The sequence below is a fragment of the Danio aesculapii genome, chromosome 20 (assembly GCF_903798145.1).
Source record: "Danio aesculapii chromosome 20, fDanAes4.1, whole genome shotgun sequence".
Lineage (NCBI taxonomy): Eukaryota > Metazoa > Chordata > Actinopteri > Cypriniformes > Danionidae > Danio > Danio aesculapii.
In genome coordinates this window covers 34,645,937-34,667,169 of record NC_079454.1, presented here as the reverse complement: position 1 = coordinate 34,667,169, position 21,233 = coordinate 34,645,937, and the positions used below count along the sequence as shown (strand labels likewise).

Here is a 21,233-nt window from a genome sequence, read left to right as displayed (position 1 = left end):
AATAAATTGCACATATGTCATCAAGCGGCCAGAAAAACTGACTGTTGATCTATTTTCTGTTTTTCAGTTGTCAATTTTCTGTATTTTCAGTTGTCTATTTTCAGTTGTCAGTCACCCACATGAAAACTGCCTATAGTAATTAATAGTAAATACTATAGAGTTTTTTTAACCATACTGACACTGACATTTCCGATAGCTAAAATGTTGCTAGAACTGTTTTTTATGTATGGGTATTTTCTAGAAGGTATGCTCCACAGGGTGCTGCAATCATTTGATGCACAAGTCTAAAACAGACTTGAGTGCATTCGTGCATATATCATGAAGCGACCAGTAAAACTGTTGTGTGCATGTGCAAAGAACCGTTTGCTTAGGCTGTGAATAGAAGCTAATAATACTGTAACTATTGTTCAGTTTACTACGCAGACAGATCTGATAGTTTCCCTCCACAAGACATTGGTCTTTCTCCCGGTGCCACAGCTGTTGAGTTGAACTTGAATGTATGTGTTTATTTTTAATCTAAAATAATGGTTACCGTTGACTGCCTTTATATGAATCACCGAGTACAACCGATTCAGCTAAAACTCTTCTTCAAAATTCTGCTAAAGAGAAAACAGTCACATACATCTTTTGATGACTTTAAACCAAAAATGTATATTTTTTGGTGAACTATACCTTTAAAAGTGTTTGACAGCAAGCCTTTTTTTCCTTTTATTTACTCCTCAAGTTTAACTCATGTCCTAGATATATGGTTGAGTATCCTGTTTAGCAAAGGAATATGTATATAATATACATTTAAGCTTTGTTGTCACTTGTCAATTAGGCCTGTCACGATATCTATTTTTATTGTATGATATATTGCACCAAAATATATTGCGATTAAATTATATTATTGTCATTTTTAAACCATTTTATGCCACTCATAATATAATGCCAGAATTTTTTTTAAGGAGAGCTCAGTTTTTTAAATGAATGCAGATTGTTGTTTGCAGTCAGTCAGCAAACTTAAAAACACTTGTTCTCCTCTGAGGTTTCTTAACACTGCATGGTCATTTCCACCCATCTTTTGTAAAAAAAAAAAAAGTGCCATTTTTAATGAGCTGAGCAAGCTTTTGTAGCCCAGAGGTGTCATTGTATTGCTTGCATTCAAGAAACTTCCTCATGCTCTTTATTTCCTTAGAAACAGTTTATTTCCTTAGAGATGTTTAGCGTAAACAAAATCTTTCTCGTTGTTAAGAAAGAAATTGGCTGTCATTGTTTGACGATGTCATTGGCCTCTGCTGCTATGGTGAGAGATTCAGAGTTGAGGGTTTTATCCAGCTGTTGTTCATCTTGAGTCAAGTTTTTTTTCTCTCAGTGACTCACTCGGCACTAATGCACAAGCATTATGGCAGGGAATCTCCCCAGCTGGATGGGAGGTGCACAATTATGTTTTCTTTTGGCTGTGTTTCCCACAGATGTTATTGTAGACCGATAGGGGATGATAGAAAATGGGGATGGACTCTGTTTAATTAAGGACAGGTGTAGTATGTTGTAAATGATATATGATATAAATGCAAATTAACATTCTAATATTGGCATTGGGATGGCTTAAGGTGGACTATAAATGCCATATTAATAAAGACATCATAAAACATGAATAAATGCCAATTAATGAATAAATCACAAAATAACAAAACGTATATAAATATTACTCTTTTTATGTTTTGCATTTTTTTCTATTTAGTTCTTTTTTGGAAAATATTTTGTCATTCATTTTCAAAAGGTTAGAAATTACTTTTATTGAGCTACTGATCAACAAAGTTTCATATTGTTTTTTTTTTGTTTTTTTAAATAACATTTTCTACAAATGCTGTTTTAATATTAGTCACCATAACCTGTTTTCAAGATTGATATAATAAAGTTCAAATAAAACATTGTATTTTAGTAGATTTCACAATATTACAATTTTTGCAGTATTTTGGATCAAATAAATGCCTTGTGAGCTTGACGCGCTCACTTTCTCTCTCTCTCCCTCTCTCTGCTTCTCTCTCTTTCTCCTTCTCTCACCTTCTCTCTCCTTCTCTCACTTTCTCTCTCTCTCTCTCTCTCTTTCTCCTTCTCTATGTATGTATGTATATGTGTGTGTGTGTGTGTATATGTAGATATATATATGTATCACGCATATGTATATGTGTATGTATGTGTGTGTGTGTGTGTGTGTGTGTGTGTGTGTGTGTGTGTGTGTGTGTGTGTGTATATATGTATACACAAACAAAGCATAGCAAACACTACCAGATTATTATGGTATAAATACAGCACTACAAAAATACAAAAGAGAGAGATCGACTTAGAATGTCACCTACCTATTTTGTAATGATTTGTCATAATTTTGAAACATACGCTGAGAAAATGCTGTTTTTCTCCCTCTAAGGACTTATTATGTGATCTCTGTCGCCATCTTGTGGCCGAACATTAGCCATCTTTGCTCTGCTCGGTATGACAGGCTGATGGCTGCCAAATGCGCTGAATCTCCAAAATTATGAATATTTAAAAATAGGCGCTATCCTTATAAATAAATAAATAAATAGTTGCAATCTAAACAACTACATTCTCGCCAAAAAAAGCACATTATGTTGTCCAACAGCTGCAATATTTGTCGAACTGTAGTCCTCTGCTTGGCGCTCGTATGGGTCGAGTAATACACAAGGGTGAAGAGGCTATACGAGTGCTGATATTAATTTAATACCTCACAGCTATCAGCCAATCAGATTCAAGAACCAGACAGAATATATATATTTATAGATTTAAGCAAAGCTAATTTTACAAGCCATGCTACTTGACCGAAAGAAAACAGCACAACACATTGCTTCAAAATGATGAATCTTCATACCTGATTTTATTGTTTCATATTCATTCATGTAAAGCTACTTTGGAATAATCTGCCTTGTAGAAAGCGCTGTAAAAATAAAGGTGATTTAGTTGATTTTAACCTCCAATCTTTGTGTTAACAGCCCTGTCCTTCAGTTTCAGCAGGGAAAAAATGACTAATCCTGAAATTCACATTATTATAGCATTACGTTCATTTTCTTCCATGTGTGTAACAGCATCACAATTTCCCTGAAGCTCATTTCATGGTCTGGTATCTCTCCAGAAGCCCTCTGGGTCTTATTCGTCTGCAAACATCTGTCTAATTAGGAAGTCGAACACCTGCACGGGGATGTCCATTCACAGATGGGAAATTAATTAAACGTCTTGTTGACAGTATGACCTTCTGACTCCAGGCTTTAATTATGTCAGACTCTTTTAATTTAGTCGACTTGAAGTTGAAGTGAGTGTTAAAATTACTCCATTGTAGTGGGAATGGTTGTGTTACTCATCTTGTTGTGAAATCATTTCTAAATGTCCTCGAGGAGCAATGATGCAGAAACTGTCCACCCCTGTTGAATTTTGCAAATGCAGATCAGATGGACTGTTTTGGATGAGTGCGTGTTTGTTTTTAAAGTCGTATTTATGGTGTGTGTATGTGTGTGTGTTTGCATTCACAGGGAGACGGTCCAGGCAAACTGTGTACACTGGAGAAAACGATTCTCCTTTCCCTGTAAAATGAGCGCTAACGCTGGAACTGGAGTCCTTGACCCGTGTGTGTGTCGAGTTTCGGTCAGAAAGGTACAAACATTCTCCTGCACACTCTGTTGGTTTACAATAAACGGTTTGATGCTAAAATAATGAGAATGACTTGATTTTTTTTACAGGAACTAAAAGGTGGAAAGACTTATGCAAAGGTAAAATATTCCTGTGTAATTGTTATTATTAAACATCCGAACACTATTTACAGTGCTCAGCATGATTGAGTACATGCCATTTAAAAAAATATTTTTATCCATTTCTCAGTGAATGTAGTATTTTGGTGTATTTAAATAAAACAAATTTATTAAACAGATGTATTTATTAAAATAATATTTTAGTCACCAAACATATTTACAAATTGAAAAATAATACATTTAAATTCAAGCAAAATATTGCCAAAAAAATTTACTACCTACAAAATTTCAACTAAATTAAAAAATTTGTTTGCTTCTCTTGATTTTTCCTTTTTTTATTTTTTTTTAAATTTGTATTTAATATTTTTCTATAACATCAAATTGTGTGTAATAGTTTTTAGGCCATTATCAGAAGTTATTTTGTTAGTTAAGCTCCAGATTTGGCTTCAGTACTGACTAATCTAATGTATATGAACAAATATAATATTGTACAGCTTCCTATTAAAATATGAATTAAAAAGATAGATTTGTGAGGGGTGTACTTGTATATGCTGAGCACTGTAATTTATTTGTGCGTTTACATGACATAATGTGCAATGTGTGCCATGCTGCAAGTTTTCAACACTTATTTTAAAGAAGAATTTTCTAAATGTCTTGTAGTTTACATCTGGTTCTTTATAATAATTCGGTTTCTAACATGAGATTAAAAAAAGAATTACAGCTTCATCTCGCAATTCTGACTTTTGCCATAACATGTTGCCATAAACTTTGAACTGATGACAAAAGCCAGAACTGCGAGATATAAATCAGAATTGTTAGAGGGTCATAATTCTAACATCATTTATTGTAATTCTGAATTAATATTATGCAATTATGGCTTTTAAAAATGGAAGTTTCAAAATAGTGAGATTGCAGCACACAAATGAGAAATATGAATTCTAAAAAAGAAAAAAAAATTCTAAAAAGAAAAGTATGGACTATTAAACTGGGAAAATTGAGTGCAAAAAGTTTTTTTTAAGTTGCAAATCAACTTTACAACATGAAGATATTTGGTAGGCTTTGTGGATTACTTGAAACTTATATTATATTATATTATATTATATTATATTATATTATATTATATTATATTATATTATATTATATTATATTATATTATATTATATTATATTATATTATTCAATTCAATTCAATTCATTTTCGGCTTAGTCCCTTTATTAATCCAAGGTCACCACAGCAAAATGAACCGCCAACTTATCCAGCATATGTTTCACGCAGCAGATGCCCTTCCAGCCACAACCCATCTTTGGGAAACATCCATACACTCTCATTCACACTCATACACTACGGACAATTTAGCCAACCGAATACACCTGTACCACATGTCTTTGGACTGTGGGGGAAACCGGAGCACCCTGAGGAAATCCACGCGAACGCAGGGAGAACATGCAAACTTTATATTATATTAATAATATTATATAAAAATAATATTATATTATTACATAATGTCATCTACAAATTATTATAATATATAATATATAATTATGTCAACTACAAAAAAATTACTAAAATTGATGCTAAAAACTAAAGAATTTCAATATAAATGTGTTATCTAAAATCCTCATGGTGCACACAAATGAACAATTTCACTTTCATGAATGGAAACTAACACAGGCCATTGGTAATTCATCAAATAGACAGTTCTGTAGAGGATTATAAAATATTGATAGCAAAGGCACTGCTGAAAATAGATCACACCGGAACATTGTGTTTGTATGTAATACTGTTTGTGCATGAGCAGTACACTTCTGTTCATAAAAGCATTAACCTCTTTACTTTGTTTTTACTCAAAAGCTCTAGTACCTTTTAAATGATTTAAAGTGAATTTCTGAACTGAACGTGTGCTGTTTTGGCTCTTTTTTTTGGCTCAGCTGGGTTTTGCTGATCTCAACTTGGCAGAGTTTGCAGGATCGGGTAGCACCACACGCAGGTGTCTGCTGGAGGGTTACGACACCAAAAACACTAGACAAGACAACTCCATCCTTAAGGTATAAAGACACTCAGGCTTCCTCATAGGATCTTCTCTGACTCCATTCATGCTTTGAGCTTTGATTTATGTAACTTGTGTTGCTTAATTTAATAGTGGGGCTTTCTACAGTAACTAGTAGTGATGTTATTAGTCACTTTAAGTGGTCCAGATTAATTCCTCAACCTTAGATTTGTGTACATATTTGTTTAGAAAGTAAGGGGTACAGTGAAATTTGGTTTAAAAAAAAAAGCATTTTTTGCAGACAAGATAAAAGGAAAAAAGATGTAACTGTTATTTTAGTATTACTTAGAAATTATTTTGGATAATATACTGACACAACTGATAATGAGAGTCTATGGATAAAAGGTCGATCAGGTGGTTACTATGCCTGTTAAAGGGTTAAAAATTACTTTTTAAAATTAATTTTTAAAATAATTATATATGTTTCTGTATTCTATTTTATTTTCATATGTTAGGTTTTGTAAATATCTGTCTAGCGTTTATTCATAATTTTTTTTTATTGAAGGAAAATTATGCTTTGACAAGTAGCTGACATAAATACGTTCACTCTTTTAATTTTCTTTTAAAGATTATTTTCTGTAATTTTACGATTTAAGTTTGAGTTAACTATAATACCCTTTTTAAGGCACAGACGATAATCAAATATGAAATGTAAAAATTGTAACTGTAAAAATGATTATCATTTGAGCATTTCCGTGCAAATGTCAGAGCAATTCCATGCAAATGCCAACCTTGCCATCAAAAAAATTAAGTTTTGACCAATATAGGGAGACCCTTTCTGGGTTTTTTGTTTAGACTTGTGTTTTAAAGTACTGTAAAAATACTCTTTAAAAAAATTTTTAAATTTATGTCAATGTTTTGAAACAATTATATTTGATTTACCAGTCACATAAGCGCCAATTTCATATGTCATATCCATAACAGAGAGATGTCACATAAATAACTAAGCTTTTTCCTCATAAATGCAAAAATGTCAAATAAAAAAAAAATATATATTTTTGTTCTATAGTGAGCCGACTCTTATCCTTTTTGATGAGTATTATTTCTTTTGGGTTGTGCAGTTTAATTAACAGAATTTCTACAAACTATGTTGTACACTGTAAACTCTCAAACCTTTTTGGTCACATCCATAATACATAGGGCTGGGCGATAATTCGAAAAGTAATCAAAATTTCAGACATTCAGAACCTATAATCTATTACATTTTCAAGGACGTTTTTTTTTTTTATTACCTACTGCATATGGAGTCACATGACCCCACTCTGGTAATAGGCTGAGGCTGATTTATACCTCTGTGGCCACTTTGCAGCCAAATCTGATCCCTGGTCATGTAGGACGATGGTTCTATTCTTGAGCCTAAATCTGCGGTCACACTAGAGTTTGAGCTTGCGAAGTTCTGTCGTGCGGCGCTGCGAAAAGGGGCGGAATTAAACAAGATGTTTAGACATTAAAAAAGCGAGCGATTGCTCCATGTTTTAAATTTCTGTCCAGAGAGGTCATGTTTTGATCCTCAATTGGTCTCACGCAGTCAAGTGATGCGATTTCGCAGGTCAGAGTTTACCAAGCTTGATCTCTGCACCGCAGCGACTTGCGAAAGGTGACGCATGACCTTGCGTTTCCGGTCTGACGCATTCGCATGCGTATGAATGGAAGTCTATGGGGAGAAAAGTCCAGTGTGACCACAGCTTTACTTTGCACTACATTGATGATGATTGGAAGCTGCACCTGAGATGCCTTGAGATGGCATATTTTCCATTACATTATTATTTACATTAAAATATTTGTTTACAAATAATGCAAGAAATGCACCGTTTAAAATATTATTTAGAGGATATACAAGATTTATTTTATTTAGAAGAGATGCTGCTTATTTTCTACTTTTAATTTGAAAAACACTGAAAAAAATTTATTTTGTTTCTAAAAGTGCAAATTATTTAGCCAATTTGTGCTTTAATTTCAGTTGTACAATGTTGATGTTCAATAAATAATCATAGATGGTAGATAGATAGCGTGCATTTTCTTCAATTATTTTAAAATCAAAGTCATGTACCCTTGATTCAAAGTCTCTCACTTATAATTTATGAGCATATTTACTGTACAAAACTTGTCAGTGAACTGTGAAGGCAAAAAATAAATAAATAAAATAATGGTTCATTAATCATAATCGAGTTAAAATGTTCTATGTTCGAGATTTTGATTTTAGGGCAAATCGCCCAGCCCTAATAACCAGGACTTGACATTACCTTTTTTGATCACCAGCCACTGTGGCTAGTAGTTTTTCAACATTACCAGCCACTCACCATTTTCACTAGCCACAATTTTGTTGTTGGCAAAAAATATTTTATATAATTAGACTTTGGCATGGTAAAATTACTTGAATTAAATTTTTAATTATGTCCACATGCCTCCTCGTTCATTTAACTTTTTTGTGTGTTGTGTATCAGCTTGCTCAATGAGCATGAGAAAATGGGTTGTGGTTTCCCAGTGTGGCATTGCAATTAGTTTATTTCACTTGACCTTTCAGGGTTCAACACTATAAGGACTTACCGAATTTTTCTCTGGCCACACCCAACTAATTATTTCCTTGCCAGAAATTTTAAACAGTGTCAAAACAAGCAAAATATAGCTGTATACATGCACTTTTTAATTCAACAAAAATTTATCTTAAAAATTGACATTTAAAACAAAAAAATTATTCTCATGTATCTAAAACTATGCACAGTATCGTCCAGGCTAAAGGTCCCAGATCACCAGTTAACTATACATAAATGGTGAGTTAATCTTATATTAAAGCAATGTTATAGTTAAGGATGATAATTAAACCAGATAAGGAGAGTACTTTGATGGACATTTTTAAAAAGGTACCACCAAGAAGAGTTTTACATTTTTTTTTAATCAAAAATAGAACTGAAAAATCATATTTAACTTTGAATAAATTTTTTTGTGAATTTTATTTATATTTTATATATTTGTCTAAATAACTTTTTTAGTATAATACGAATTTGTTTTTACCATTTAATAATTTAATGTATATCCACTTGGCCTCGAAATAGCCATAAGTTGCTGATGTGGCAATAAATATGTAATAAATAAATAAATTAAACCAGATAAAATAACTGTAAGCAAGAAAGCAGGTGAAAAACATACCGTATGCGACAATAAAAGGATGATCACGTGCATAATCACAGTTAACGTTAGGCCCATTAATAACGTGTTCAAAGAATGGTTAAAGCGAAAGTGGCAACCGCTGCTGCTCATGAGCTCTTGAAAGCAGCAGGACAGTAGATGCTTGAGCATTGCTTTATGTCCTGTCTGATTCAAAAAGAACTGATGGCACCAGTTGCATTTTCAGGCACGGTTGCTTCGCACAAGGTAACGGGAGCGCGCCTGTGTCACACCATGCGCATGATCATCCCTTCATTCGGTATTCACCTGCTTTCTTTTGCTCGTGCAAACAGTTATTTTAACAGTCAGCCGTGGTGCTTCTTGATTCTAAGATCACATTTGCACGCATATTGACAAAATGGTCATAAACTATAATTCTAATCTTTAGTGACTAGCCAGCACTGGAAATTTAAAAATTATTTTCAACCGGCCAAAGTGGCTAATGGGAGTGTCTGTCTAACCTGCAACAGTTAAAATCTACCCGCATTTGGCGGGTTGGCGGGTGTTAATGTCAAGCCCTGCTAATAAAGCATGTTAATTTTTCTCATTTAAGATCAAAATAATGTTTAAAGATTGATATTTTTATGATCCCATAACTCTGTGGTTAGTTGTTTTGGAAAATAGTAACAGATGCTTCAATATAATGTTAACATATACTTTCTCTGTGAATTTATGTTTTTAAGTTTTTACTGCAAATGTCTCATCCACAATGCTGGAATTGCTCATTTATAATTTTTGCTTTAATAGGGCCCAAAAATTATTAATTACATATCAGACACTTCCAGTTTTCTTACTGGTTTGTCATTGTGTTTCCTGCAGGTGATTATTAGCACACAGCTGATGTCCGGAGACCCTTGTTTCAAAACGTGAGTCTTACTCTTTATACCTCTGTGACCATGTTAGAATTTGATTGCTGACACTACTGAAGTAACACAGAATTGACATATGGTTGTGGAAAAAGGCCTAATTTTATAAAAATGTTTCTGCTATTCAGTTTTTATATTTGGATTTAGCCAAAGACCCAGAGAGACCTTTTCCGATTGAACGTTAAGAGTGCTGTTATAGTATTTGCTCAGAAACGGCTTGTGTGTGTGTGTGTGTGTGCGTTGGGAAGGAGTGTGAATGAGTGCTCTGGGGAAATCAGGGTTTTGAACACAGATTTGCATATTGGAAACCAACACTGTCCTCCCACACATGTACACACACTGCAGCTCACATTGTGCGTGAAGGCAAAAACCTGCTGAAAACATTTGTGTGGGTTGAAGCGTGGAGAGAGAGAGAGGATGGAGTTTGGGGATTCTGGGGGCTGCTTTTTGGACCGCTGTCAGTGGGTGGATTGAGATGGCTTAATTGTTTTAATGCTGTATTTTTTTTAATCTGTTCATTTAAAATCCTTTTAACCATATTCTTGATTACGGGTTCTTCCATGCATCAGGCCTCCGTCAACCGCCACCGTAATAGGCATTCAGGGAGATCCCGAGAGCCTGCTGGAAGAGAGGAAAGGAGGGGACACACAAAAACCTTTTCTGAGCCTCTCAGGTAAATATTAAATACAGGTATGTAGTTATTTTGTATCTGAACTAGGGCTGTGCGATTTGGGGAAAATATCCAATAAAATGCACCAGTAAACAGATATTGCGAATTCCATTTGCGATTTATTTTTGTAGTTAAGCTGCAGCTCAATATTCTCTATCGTAGCTTCTTACTGCTAAAATGCAGTTAAAAAAAGGAACTGGAAATATATTAACTAACTTAAACTTTTTTTCAAATTTGTTTGTATATATTCAGAAATTAAGCACAAATTTTTCTCTAGAGCAAACAGTAGTGAGTCATGGCGTTAGTTATCTCCTGGTGCCTTCGTGATGTTTTTTCAAACGGTGTAACAGCTGCAAACAACTCTGAAATTGTACTTTGCTGTTGCTAGCTACTAGATTGAGCATCACTGGTAATACTTTTAGTTGACTTCTTAGCAAGACTTTCCTCATATAGCCATCTGTGGTGCTTTTTTAGGTGCTGGTTACAACCTAAGCTAATAAATTAACCACATTTTATTGAAAGGGAAAGTGAAAGTCATGACTTGGCCAAATATGGTGACTCGTACTCTGAAAATGTTCTCTGCATTCAGTCCATCCAAGTGCGCGCACACACTGTGAACACAAACAGAACAGAACTCTGTATCCATAGTGTCGGTGATAGTAATATGTAATCATTGTCAGCCCTGGGGCAACATATGACACAAAATACAACAGCTCCATACGCAGACCTTGTTTTTTAACATTTGTCTTTTACATGTGCTTAAATGTGTTTGCATTCCTCGTACTTTCATGCTCTAATATTGTTGGTTGCTCTAATCAAGTGTTTAAATCATTAAATTCTCATTAGTTCTGCAGTTTAAGAATAGGACTGTATGTTTGATTTGATGCTGCTGAGCTTGTACGGGAGCTTGAAAGAGTGCTCTCTGCCCCTACTCTCTCTTTTATCCTTTCTTTGCCCTCATACATGCTGCGTGCCTTTTCCCATCCAGAGCCCAGCGAAAGCATCAGTCTTTAATGTATAATTCAGCCGCGTGCTGCTCTTGCCTCTGCTTTTATAAGGATTCAGGGTGGTTGACTGCTTGTGATGTGGAGCGGGAATACACTTCATAACATGGGATTAGTAGAAGTCCCAGTGGCGCTTCCATAGTAACAATTGAACAATATTAAAGCCATATTAATATTCATATTAGCCCAATTAATCTGAAAGTTCAATGGAATACAAGACGAGATGCCAAAATTGGCGAATGGTTAGAGGCGGTTAATGAATTAATAAGCATCGCCATTTGTTCAGAGAGACATGTTGAAGAGATGGTAGCTGGTACCATCTAGATGGTAGATGGTAGTATTAGATACTGAATTTAATTATTTGTAGATGGGATAATTTTATCTTATTTTTGATTGTGGGGTCGATTTGGGTTGGGATAAGGGTAATGTTATTGTTGTTTACATTGACTCACCGGTCACTTTATTAGGTACACCAGTCCTACTGCCTGTTAACGCAAATTTCTAATCAGCCAATCACATGGCAGCAACTCAATGCATTTAGGGATGTAGACATAGTCAAGATGATCTGCTGCAGTTCAAACCGAGCATCAGGAGGAAGAAGAAGGCGGATTTAAGTGACTTTGAACGTGGCATGGTTGTTGGTGCCTGACAGGCTGGTCTGAGTATTTCAGAAACTGCTGATCTAATGGGATTTTCACACACAAAATATCTTTAGGGTTCACAGAGTATGGTCCGAAAAAGAGAAAATATACTGTGAGCGGTAGTTCTGTGGGCACAAATGCCTTGTTGATGCCAGAGGTCAGAGTAGAATGGCCAGACAGGTTCCAGCTGAGCGAAAGACATCGAGAAGAGCATCTCTGAACACACAACACATTGAACTTCGAGGCAGATGGGCTACAGCAACAGAAGACCACACCGGGTGCCACACCTGTCAGTTAAGAACAGGAAACTGAGGCTACAATTCGCACAGGCTCACCAAAATTGGACAATATAAGATTGGGAAAAATGGTCTGATGAGTCTCCATTTCTGCTGCAACATTCGGATGGTAGGGTCAGAATTTGGCGTCAACAACATGAAAGCATGGATCCATCCTGCCTTGTATCAACGGTTCAGGCTGGTGCTGCTGGTGTAATAGTGTAGAGGATGTTTTCTTGGCACATCTTTGGGCCTATTAGTACAAATTGAGATTTGTGTCAACGCCACAGCCTCCCTGAGTATTGTTGCGTACCATGTCCGTCTCTTTATGACTACAGTGTACCCTTCTTCTGATGGCTACTTCCAGCAGGATAACACGGCATGTCATAAAGCGAGAATCATCTCAGACTGGTTTCTTGAACATGACAATGAGTTCACTGTACTCAAATGGCCTGCACAGTTACCAGATCTCAATCCAATAGAGCACCTTTGGGATGTGGTGGAACAGGAGATTCATATCATGGATGTGCAGCCGACAAATCTGCAGCAAATGCATGATGCTGTCATGTCAATATGGACCAAAATCTCTGAGAAATATTTCCAGTACCTTGCCACGAAGCCACGGTTCTGAAGGCAAAAGGGGGTCCAACCCCATACTAGTAAGATGTACCTAATAAAATGGCCGCTGAGTGTAAGTGTATGTTTAAAACCAGAACATTATATTATACATTTCACATGTCATGTACCGACTGTTATTCAAGTATCTGCTTGATAATAAAAATAAAAAGATACTGAATTTCGTTTTCTTTTTTTATTTAGAGTCTTTCCATATCTGACATATTAGTTAGCAAGAGCATCACTGTCATGTGGATGTTTGTTATTGTTTTATTTACCTTTTATATTCGTTAGCTTTAAGCCCATGCTAGCCAATGAAATTTGAGTTATTTATATATTATCATTGTATTTGCATAATGCAATAATGAACTTGCTTTTTGTCTTTATATTTTTAGATTTATTTTTAATTTTTGCATATGCTTGGCTAATAAAGTCCTCATCACTATGACAAAAAACCCCCACTCATTTTAATGCACCACCTGCTGTCAACTAAAATTAGCCAGTAGCAGATCAAGGATGTGTGCTGTGACGTAAACATAACGGTGATTTAAAAATATCTCATGCCCTAACTTCCTGTTTTAATCGGAAACATGCCAGGAACTAAAACTGGGTACTTCAAAAGCAGTTTTAAAAGGCTACAACTGTCAAATAGATCCATTTTGCTGTCGAAGTTTCTTTTTTTTTTTTTTTTTTTTTTTAATTAATATCCATAATATTTAAAAAAAAATAAAGCTAGATGTTGTAGTTTTTAAAAGGTTATTTAGTAAATATGTTCATGTATTAAATAAAAACAAATGGCAATTGAGCAAGTTTGAAGTCCATTCTAACTCCTATCAGTGTATAATTACATTGGACGTTCGCCAAAAGATTGATTTTGAGAACCATATTAAATACTCGTTAAACAAAAAAGCGACTGTCTATAGATTTTAATTAGAAAAGGATCAGCTTAGATTGGCATTGAATCTCGTAAAGAGATTGAGCAGCTTTAATTAAGACTGAACTGAATCCCTTATGTCCACAGAGACATCAGGGAAGTGCGGTTCTCTGCCTGATGAGCTGGGGCTCTGCGGACACTCTCGAACGTCCAGTTATGCTAGTCAGCAGTCCAAAGTTTCAGGTAGGCTTTCCTTTTTTCCCTCCATTTCCTCTTTGATGTGACTCTGTGTTCTTTCTCAACTTGAACGCATGCCTGATTAGCATTGTCCCCTATACCCCTGGCTGTAACACCATCAGGCTGTCAATCAATGTGCTGGTATTGCAAGATGATTAAAGCATTTAGTAATTCTGAATGAAGGCTGCATGTGATGTGTTTGTATTCTGTGTGATGAAATGACTATGTGTGTGTGAACTAATTTACCTCATAAAGTATGTCAACTAATTTACACGAAGGGTACACTTTGGTATACTTTGCTTAAAGTATTACTTACAAACACCATGTTTTGTTTTGGATGGCTATTGGATCTGGGGTTCTGAAATACATTAGATGTCTTTATACTCAATTTCTCTATTATGGAGAGATTTATATTCCTACTTACAGGTTACAATACTTAAAAAATTAAGTGAAGTTTAAATGCTCTTAACATGTTATGTGTAAGTGAAGTTAATTTCTTTTGAATGCACCTCTAACTCATGAACTTTTAATGTTTAACCTTAATTTACAGTACTTTTTAAAGGTTTGGGATCAGTAACTTTTTATACATTATTGAAAGGAGTGTTTTTCCCACCAAGGTTTCATTTATTGATCAAAAATTCAGCAAATACATTAATATTATGGAATATTATTGTGGGGATTGTTTAAAATAAAATATATGCATATATGATATATATTATACATAACCTTTAATATCTATGCAAGAAAAGTTTTGTTTCTATGCATGTGTGTGTATACATAATAAATAAATAAATATATATATATATATATATATATATATATATATATATATATATATATATATATATATATATATATATATATAATACAAACACATATTATGTCAAAACAAGTTTATTTTTTGGATGCGATTAAATTTTTTGCCCAACACTAATTTATTTTTACATTTTAAAGTTTGACAATTAACAATTTAAGGACCTTCTTTGATCATTTGCTGAACAAGGCATTTCTAAGAGTCTTCAGGCCGTTTTGTTCTCAGTTTGTGGCAAAGTGCTATTTGCTTTATTAAATAATCTGAAATTGGGCTCTTAGAAAGATTCTAACCATCACAGAATAGCTGGATTAAATGTCCCGGGTCTAATTTGATACCAGCACTCAGTTCTTATTCCATTAAGCCATTCTCTTCGATTCAGTTACACATCGCTCACGCTGACCTTTTGCATTAGAGCATTTCAAAGTGTAAAGTTAGTTCTACTGTCAAACAAAGCAAACAGAAGTGCTCATTATATCCGAGTTTGCATATGTGGGAGGATATTGGTTCTCCACTAGCTGCCCGTATACTAGTATTAACACTTTCTGAAGCTCCTCAGCTTGACAGTAACCTGAATAGCGTGGGTGGGGGTGGGGGGGTTTAATTGATTGACAGATTAATTGATTGATTAATCTGTGAAGGTGTTTAAAGTGTAAGCTGTGAATTAACAGTGAAGGAGTGCCTTTTCTAAAAGGTTTGTCATTTACTATGGTTGCAATGAAATTGTGGTCCATTGGAAGTCTGTTCACACAAAAACCTGTTCATGAGATAAAAAGTTGAAGAATTATTAGCCCTCCTAAATTATTAACCCCCCTAGTATATTTTTCCCCTATTTCTGTTTAACAGAGAATTCTTAGACTTTCTGCAGAAGAAAAAACAGGAAATATTGTGAAAAATTCCTTCCTCTAGTAAACATCAATTGGGAAATATTAGAAAAAGAAAATCACAGGAGGGTGAATCGGTAATTTGACTTCAACTGTCTATGTATTTGCTTGATAGGCCAGACCTGAATAAATGTGGCAAAATAATACAAATTCTACATTTAAAGAAAATGGTTACTTAAATGGTACTGGGAATAAATATTGCAGTTTCATTTAAGACATTTTTTTGTCCAAAAGGTCCACAGTGTGTTTTATTTTCTGTACCTAGTATAATAGCATAATAAATGAAATATTAATGCTTTGGTATTAACGATCAAAATGATCTGAAAATTTCAAATGAAAATTTTCTTTTCATCAAACGGAATGATTTGAGTGTAAATAAAGAAGACAAAATTGTTATTCATGGGTGAACTCAACAGCGCGTAATGTTGTTCAGGAACTACACCCCCATTTTTCTGTTCTTAGAAAAAGAAAAAGTCGTTTAAAAACAATGTTGTGTCTTGTTCCTCAGGTTATAGCACGAGTCACTCGCGTTCCTCCAGTCTGTCAGAGTTCTCCCACAGGAGAAACACTTCGATCGGCAGTGCTTCCACTGGCATTGCCAGCATCCCTGAGCCCAGTGAGGAGAGCGAGCAAACTACAGTGCCCCCAACTGCCCCGGGGGTCTGCGCTGCTGTGCCTGAACACCCATCAACCCCTGACAGAGCTGCCAGCAGGTCAGACAGACACTGAACACTGCATATTCATCAAGCTTTGCATGCAAGATATTAAATGAATGTAAATTAATAATCAAACTGTTTTCTCATGTTTACAAAGATACCCAGTGAAACAGGACTCCATGGAGTCTCAGCTGAAAAGGATGGATGCCACACGGGTGGATGCAGATGATGTAGTAGAGAAGATTCTGCAAAGCCAGGATTTCACCCACAGTCTGCTGGACTCCAGCGCTGAAGGTAACAATTGATTTTAAACGTGTATATTAAAATATACTATTTGTATATATCCACTGAGTGGCATTTATAATGCTAAAATGATTGATATTGCTCAACTAATTGCTTTTTTAATTTTAATTACTATCTTGAAAACATTTCGATCACATTTTATGAAATATTAAGCAGCAATATTAAACATATTAAATATTAAAATATTAAACTGTTTTCAACATTTTAATAAGTAAAATGCGATTTATAAAGGAGATATAAATAAAAAATAACCACATATGTTGGGCGTGATCCTTATATCATGAAGAGGGTCAAGTTACTACTGAACTAAAATATATTTGCCTGTCCTCGAGGCGGTATATGCTGAATCAGCTATGTTACATGAAAAATACTATAGTAAATACTATAGTGTATGGAAGCAAACTATAGATAATTAATTGAATTTAACTGTCGTAGTATTCATATTGTTGCTGTGGTACGAAACTCCTGTTGTAGTAAGCAAATTATTAAATAGGCTTGTTTCTATACAAACATTTCAACAAACATTCACCGCTGCTGCGCAAATAGACTTTAACGTTGCAGTTGTTTTGTTCTGCCGAAACGTCAGTAAAGACTTGGATTATTGCAAAACATGACAGAGATTTCATTGCAGCGATAACATGGCAGGGTACGTTATTTATATTCTCCTGGATTTTGTATAAGTTTGTTGGTGTTTGTATCTGATTTTTATATAACACATTTACATATTTATACACATAGCTAGGCCTGTATATAATCTTTATTGGTGCTGTCAAATGAATTATTGCGTTAAAAAAAAAAACATGTATGTATTGAATAAATGTTTATTACATGCCGCCTTTTCTTCCATTTTTCAGCCAGTTTCTTGACCTTTCCCCCCATTGTGAGCTAATTTTTTTTGCAAGTCTATAAAAGCTGTTTGGCATTTCCTATTTTGGCTGATTTAAACAATTCTGAACAACATAAAACAGAAATATTTTGATATTCTGATAACGATTCCTTTGTAGAAGAGCCATTTCCTGCCCTTCATCTGAAAATTTCTTATTTTGGCTGATTTAAACAATTATAAACAACATAAAACAGAAATATTTTAATGTTCTGATAGCGATTCATCAATGACGTCAAGTGAAAACAACCTATAAACATATTAATTTCTCATATTCAGCCGTTCATTATATTGTATTTAATGCTTATAATAAGTGGCTGTAAACAATTATTTTTAATCATTTGATTTGCAGTGCTTCATGGAAGTGAATGATCGATCAGTTTATTTACAATTCTGTTTTTACATTTGTTGCTTTTAATAGTGTGAATTTCATGAAATTGCATTTTTGGGCCTTTAATAATAGCACTGGAACAGTGTCTGAGCACACTTGGATTGAGAGCAAACAGAAATAAAAAACTGAGCCAGAAACAGGTTGTTAAATTAGAAACAGTGTTTACCAGTAGCTGCTGCTTCTCGGTAGGTGTTTTGAAGTGTATCTGTGCCAGAACACGTCTCTATATGTGTGTCCTATTAGCTCTCGTATTATTTTTAGATGACCTGGCGACAGGTTCTCATTAGAAGTAGACCAATTTGGTTTTTGCATCCTCCAGAGAAGAGTCGTGACTTTGTGTGTGTGCAGAATGGAGGCACCATCTAAATCAATTGTGTATGTGTTTTGTTTCAGAGGAAGGTCTGCGCTTGTTTGTGGGTCCTGGTGGGAGCACAGCACTTGGTAGTCACCATCTTCCTGCCAGGTGAGTCTGAATGAATATTTCAGCCAAAAAAGAAATGCTGTCATCATTTTGGGTGTTTTCACATTTGGCAGGTTTGCTTCGAATAAAACAAACTGGTGCAGTTGCTTTGTTGCCAAGGACATCTAAACCAACCAAAAATAAGATATGATGTCATAAGATGTGACCACAGTCAGGACCGAATTCTTAAGCAGATGTTTTTGTCTTGTTGTAATTTTAATTTTGCTCAATACAGTTTTATATAAGCGTCAGAAATGCATCTCATTGCTGATCTTCATTTGTGTACAACAACAAAAATGTTGAGTCTTTTACTCAGTTGCTCATGGGTGATCAATTTATAAAATTACCATTGAATGTACAAACATATAATGAGCCCAGCACACAGCATTGTTTCAGATATCTGGTAAGTTTTGCAGCAAAATGTGTATGATAAAAATGTACTTTTTTAAATTTTGGTCCAGGACCAAATGAACCAAGAGAATCGAACTACAAGTTTGAACACACCCTGTGATACTCGTCTTTATATTGTTTCAGATCTATATTACTGTTTTTTCTAGGAGCATAAAAAGGTGTTTCACAGAACGTCCAAGCTACCATTTTACATATAGTGATATAAAAAAATGGAGAATAAATATTGAGCTTTAAAGGTAAGCTGTATGTAAGTTTGACACCCAGTGGTTGAACTAGGTATTGCATTCCTGGATCAAAACAAACGCAAGGTTGCCAGATTGAGCGACCAACAGGAGCGAGCCTATCAAGCCTAAGGGCTGATTTAAGGCTTAAATCGTGTTCTTAATAAAAGCAACGGCATACAATATAAGGAATATACTCCATATTAAAAATAGTTTTTGTTCTAACCAACACCACGAATTGATATATTAGAAGTGGCTTCTTTTTCTTGCAGCTGAACAACAAAACTTTGACAATGGTCACCTCAAGTGCTTTATTGAGTGTTAAATGCTAATAATGTGAGTCTTTTATTGCCATACTACTGAAAGCAGCAACAGATCACCTCAGATCTAAAATTAACCATTTGAAATTGAACTTTAGAACTGTGAAATAATACAAATCAACACATATCAGTGATTCAGTATCTACATTTAATAACGTTAAAGGTTATAAACCTTACCATTTCGAGAGTGGGAGCATATTCTGTACTTTTGAATGGCTGTATTTAAATTTTAGTTGTTTTTGGTCTGGTGCAAACAGCTAAATTGCTTATCTCTGCGTATCACGTAGCATGTTGTTACAGGGCTCGAAATGAACCTTTTTGCTTGGTAGCACTGGTGCTCCTAACTTAAAAAATTTAGGCACACCAGCCAAAATTTAGTCGCACCCACCAATAATTATGAGCACCGTTACTACAAGTTTTATATAAACAGATTTATTGCATTTGAAATCAACACTAAACAAAACTACTAAACAAAACAGCTAACAAGCAAAAATATATATATATGCATGCGTGAGGAAAATATGTCTCAACAAAATCCAGTTATCACCAGAAAATAAACTCACCGGCCCTAAACGCACTGCCTGACATGAATAAATCTGTTAACGATACGTTACTGTGCTGTGTTCACTTCTCATGGGTGGTGTCTGATATTGCACAGATGCTTTTGACATATACCTTATTATTTGCATACGTCATCTTAAAAGCAATACCGGTCTTTTCATGAGCTGAAATATTAGTTTAATCTTAGTCAGCGCAGCCCTTTTGTGATGGTGTATGTGGTGTTAAATTTTACATATAGCTGCCACTTGCACGGCTGACAGCATCTAGCGATTCAATGAAGAATTAAACAGAACCTCTGGTGCTTAAAATGTGTTGATGTGGCAAACAGTTACCTGAAAATTCCATCCCTGACTTTACAGTGAATGCTTTAGTTATTTTCATAGCGGATTTGACGCCAATGGAAGTCTTTTATCCACTCTTTGAAAAGTGTAGATGGTGGATAAACATTCACCACATGATCAGTAATCAGATGTGCCATTATTTGTAGCTTTAGGTGGTTTCTAAAACATAATCTGTCAGTGTTGTTTTCATTCTCATCTTCAGCGCTTTACATTTTTCGCGGGAGTGATTGACAGCTGATTTTACCAATCCATTCGTGTTCAGTTCTAGAGCAGTGAGCCAATAAGAAGAGCGCGAAGGCGGGGCAAGCATTGCAGACTTTGTTTTTTCTGCAGCAAGTTGAAATAACAACAGATTTAAACTGTTCCTGAACGCTGCGTTTCAAGTGCAAAGACGCATAAATGATTGTCTCCTAAAACCGCGCATGCGGTGAACATTTTGCTGTGAAAACCGGTTGCATGCAACAATTTTATGCTCTCGCACAAATGCTCCCAAATATATTTTGAGGTCGCATAGATAAAATTCCGGGCCCTGTGTTAGGACACAGGGTTACAATGTAACCTGCTCAGTGCTCACCTAGTGTTTACGTTCGTAATATTTATATTATTTGCTAATTAATAACCTCAACTCTGAACTCTAAATCTGCGTCTTATTTCAGAGTCTGCTACTGTCCACAGGAGGTCGCATTTTAGTCATGGACGCATGCTTTGAGAGCCTTTCTGAATGAATGAATGAATGAATGAAATACCCGGTATTCCAACAAGGCAACCCTGGGTGCTGAAATATAATTGGCTAAAGTGGCAGTGGCCGGGTAAAAAGAACCAACACAAATACAGCCCTTCCGGCACATAACTGACAA

At 35.0% G+C, this 21,233-nt stretch overlaps 1 protein-coding gene across 2 annotated transcripts in view; it reads left to right on the top strand.

Annotated features, from left to right (window-relative positions):
- fam102bb (family with sequence similarity 102 member Bb) overlaps positions 1 to 21,233 on the top strand; it is a 32,840-nt gene that overhangs the window by 7,515 nt on the left and 4,092 nt on the right. The window contains exons 2-10 of one of the 2 annotated variants that reach the window (XM_056481178.1): positions 3,525 to 3,645; positions 3,732 to 3,761; positions 5,669 to 5,785; positions 9,772 to 9,818; positions 10,388 to 10,491; positions 14,045 to 14,140; positions 16,338 to 16,542; positions 16,643 to 16,779; positions 18,456 to 18,525. In XM_056481178.1, coding sequence (XP_056337153.1) covers positions 3,525 to 3,645; positions 3,732 to 3,761; positions 5,669 to 5,785; positions 9,772 to 9,818; positions 10,388 to 10,491; positions 14,045 to 14,140; positions 16,338 to 16,542; positions 16,643 to 16,779; positions 18,456 to 18,525 — 927 coding nt within the window. The remainder of the gene's footprint in view (positions 1 to 3,524; positions 3,646 to 3,731; positions 3,762 to 5,668; positions 5,786 to 9,771; positions 9,819 to 10,387; positions 10,492 to 14,044; positions 14,141 to 16,337; positions 16,543 to 16,642; positions 16,780 to 18,455; positions 18,526 to 21,233) is intronic. The other variant, XM_056481179.1, reaches the window with a different exon arrangement.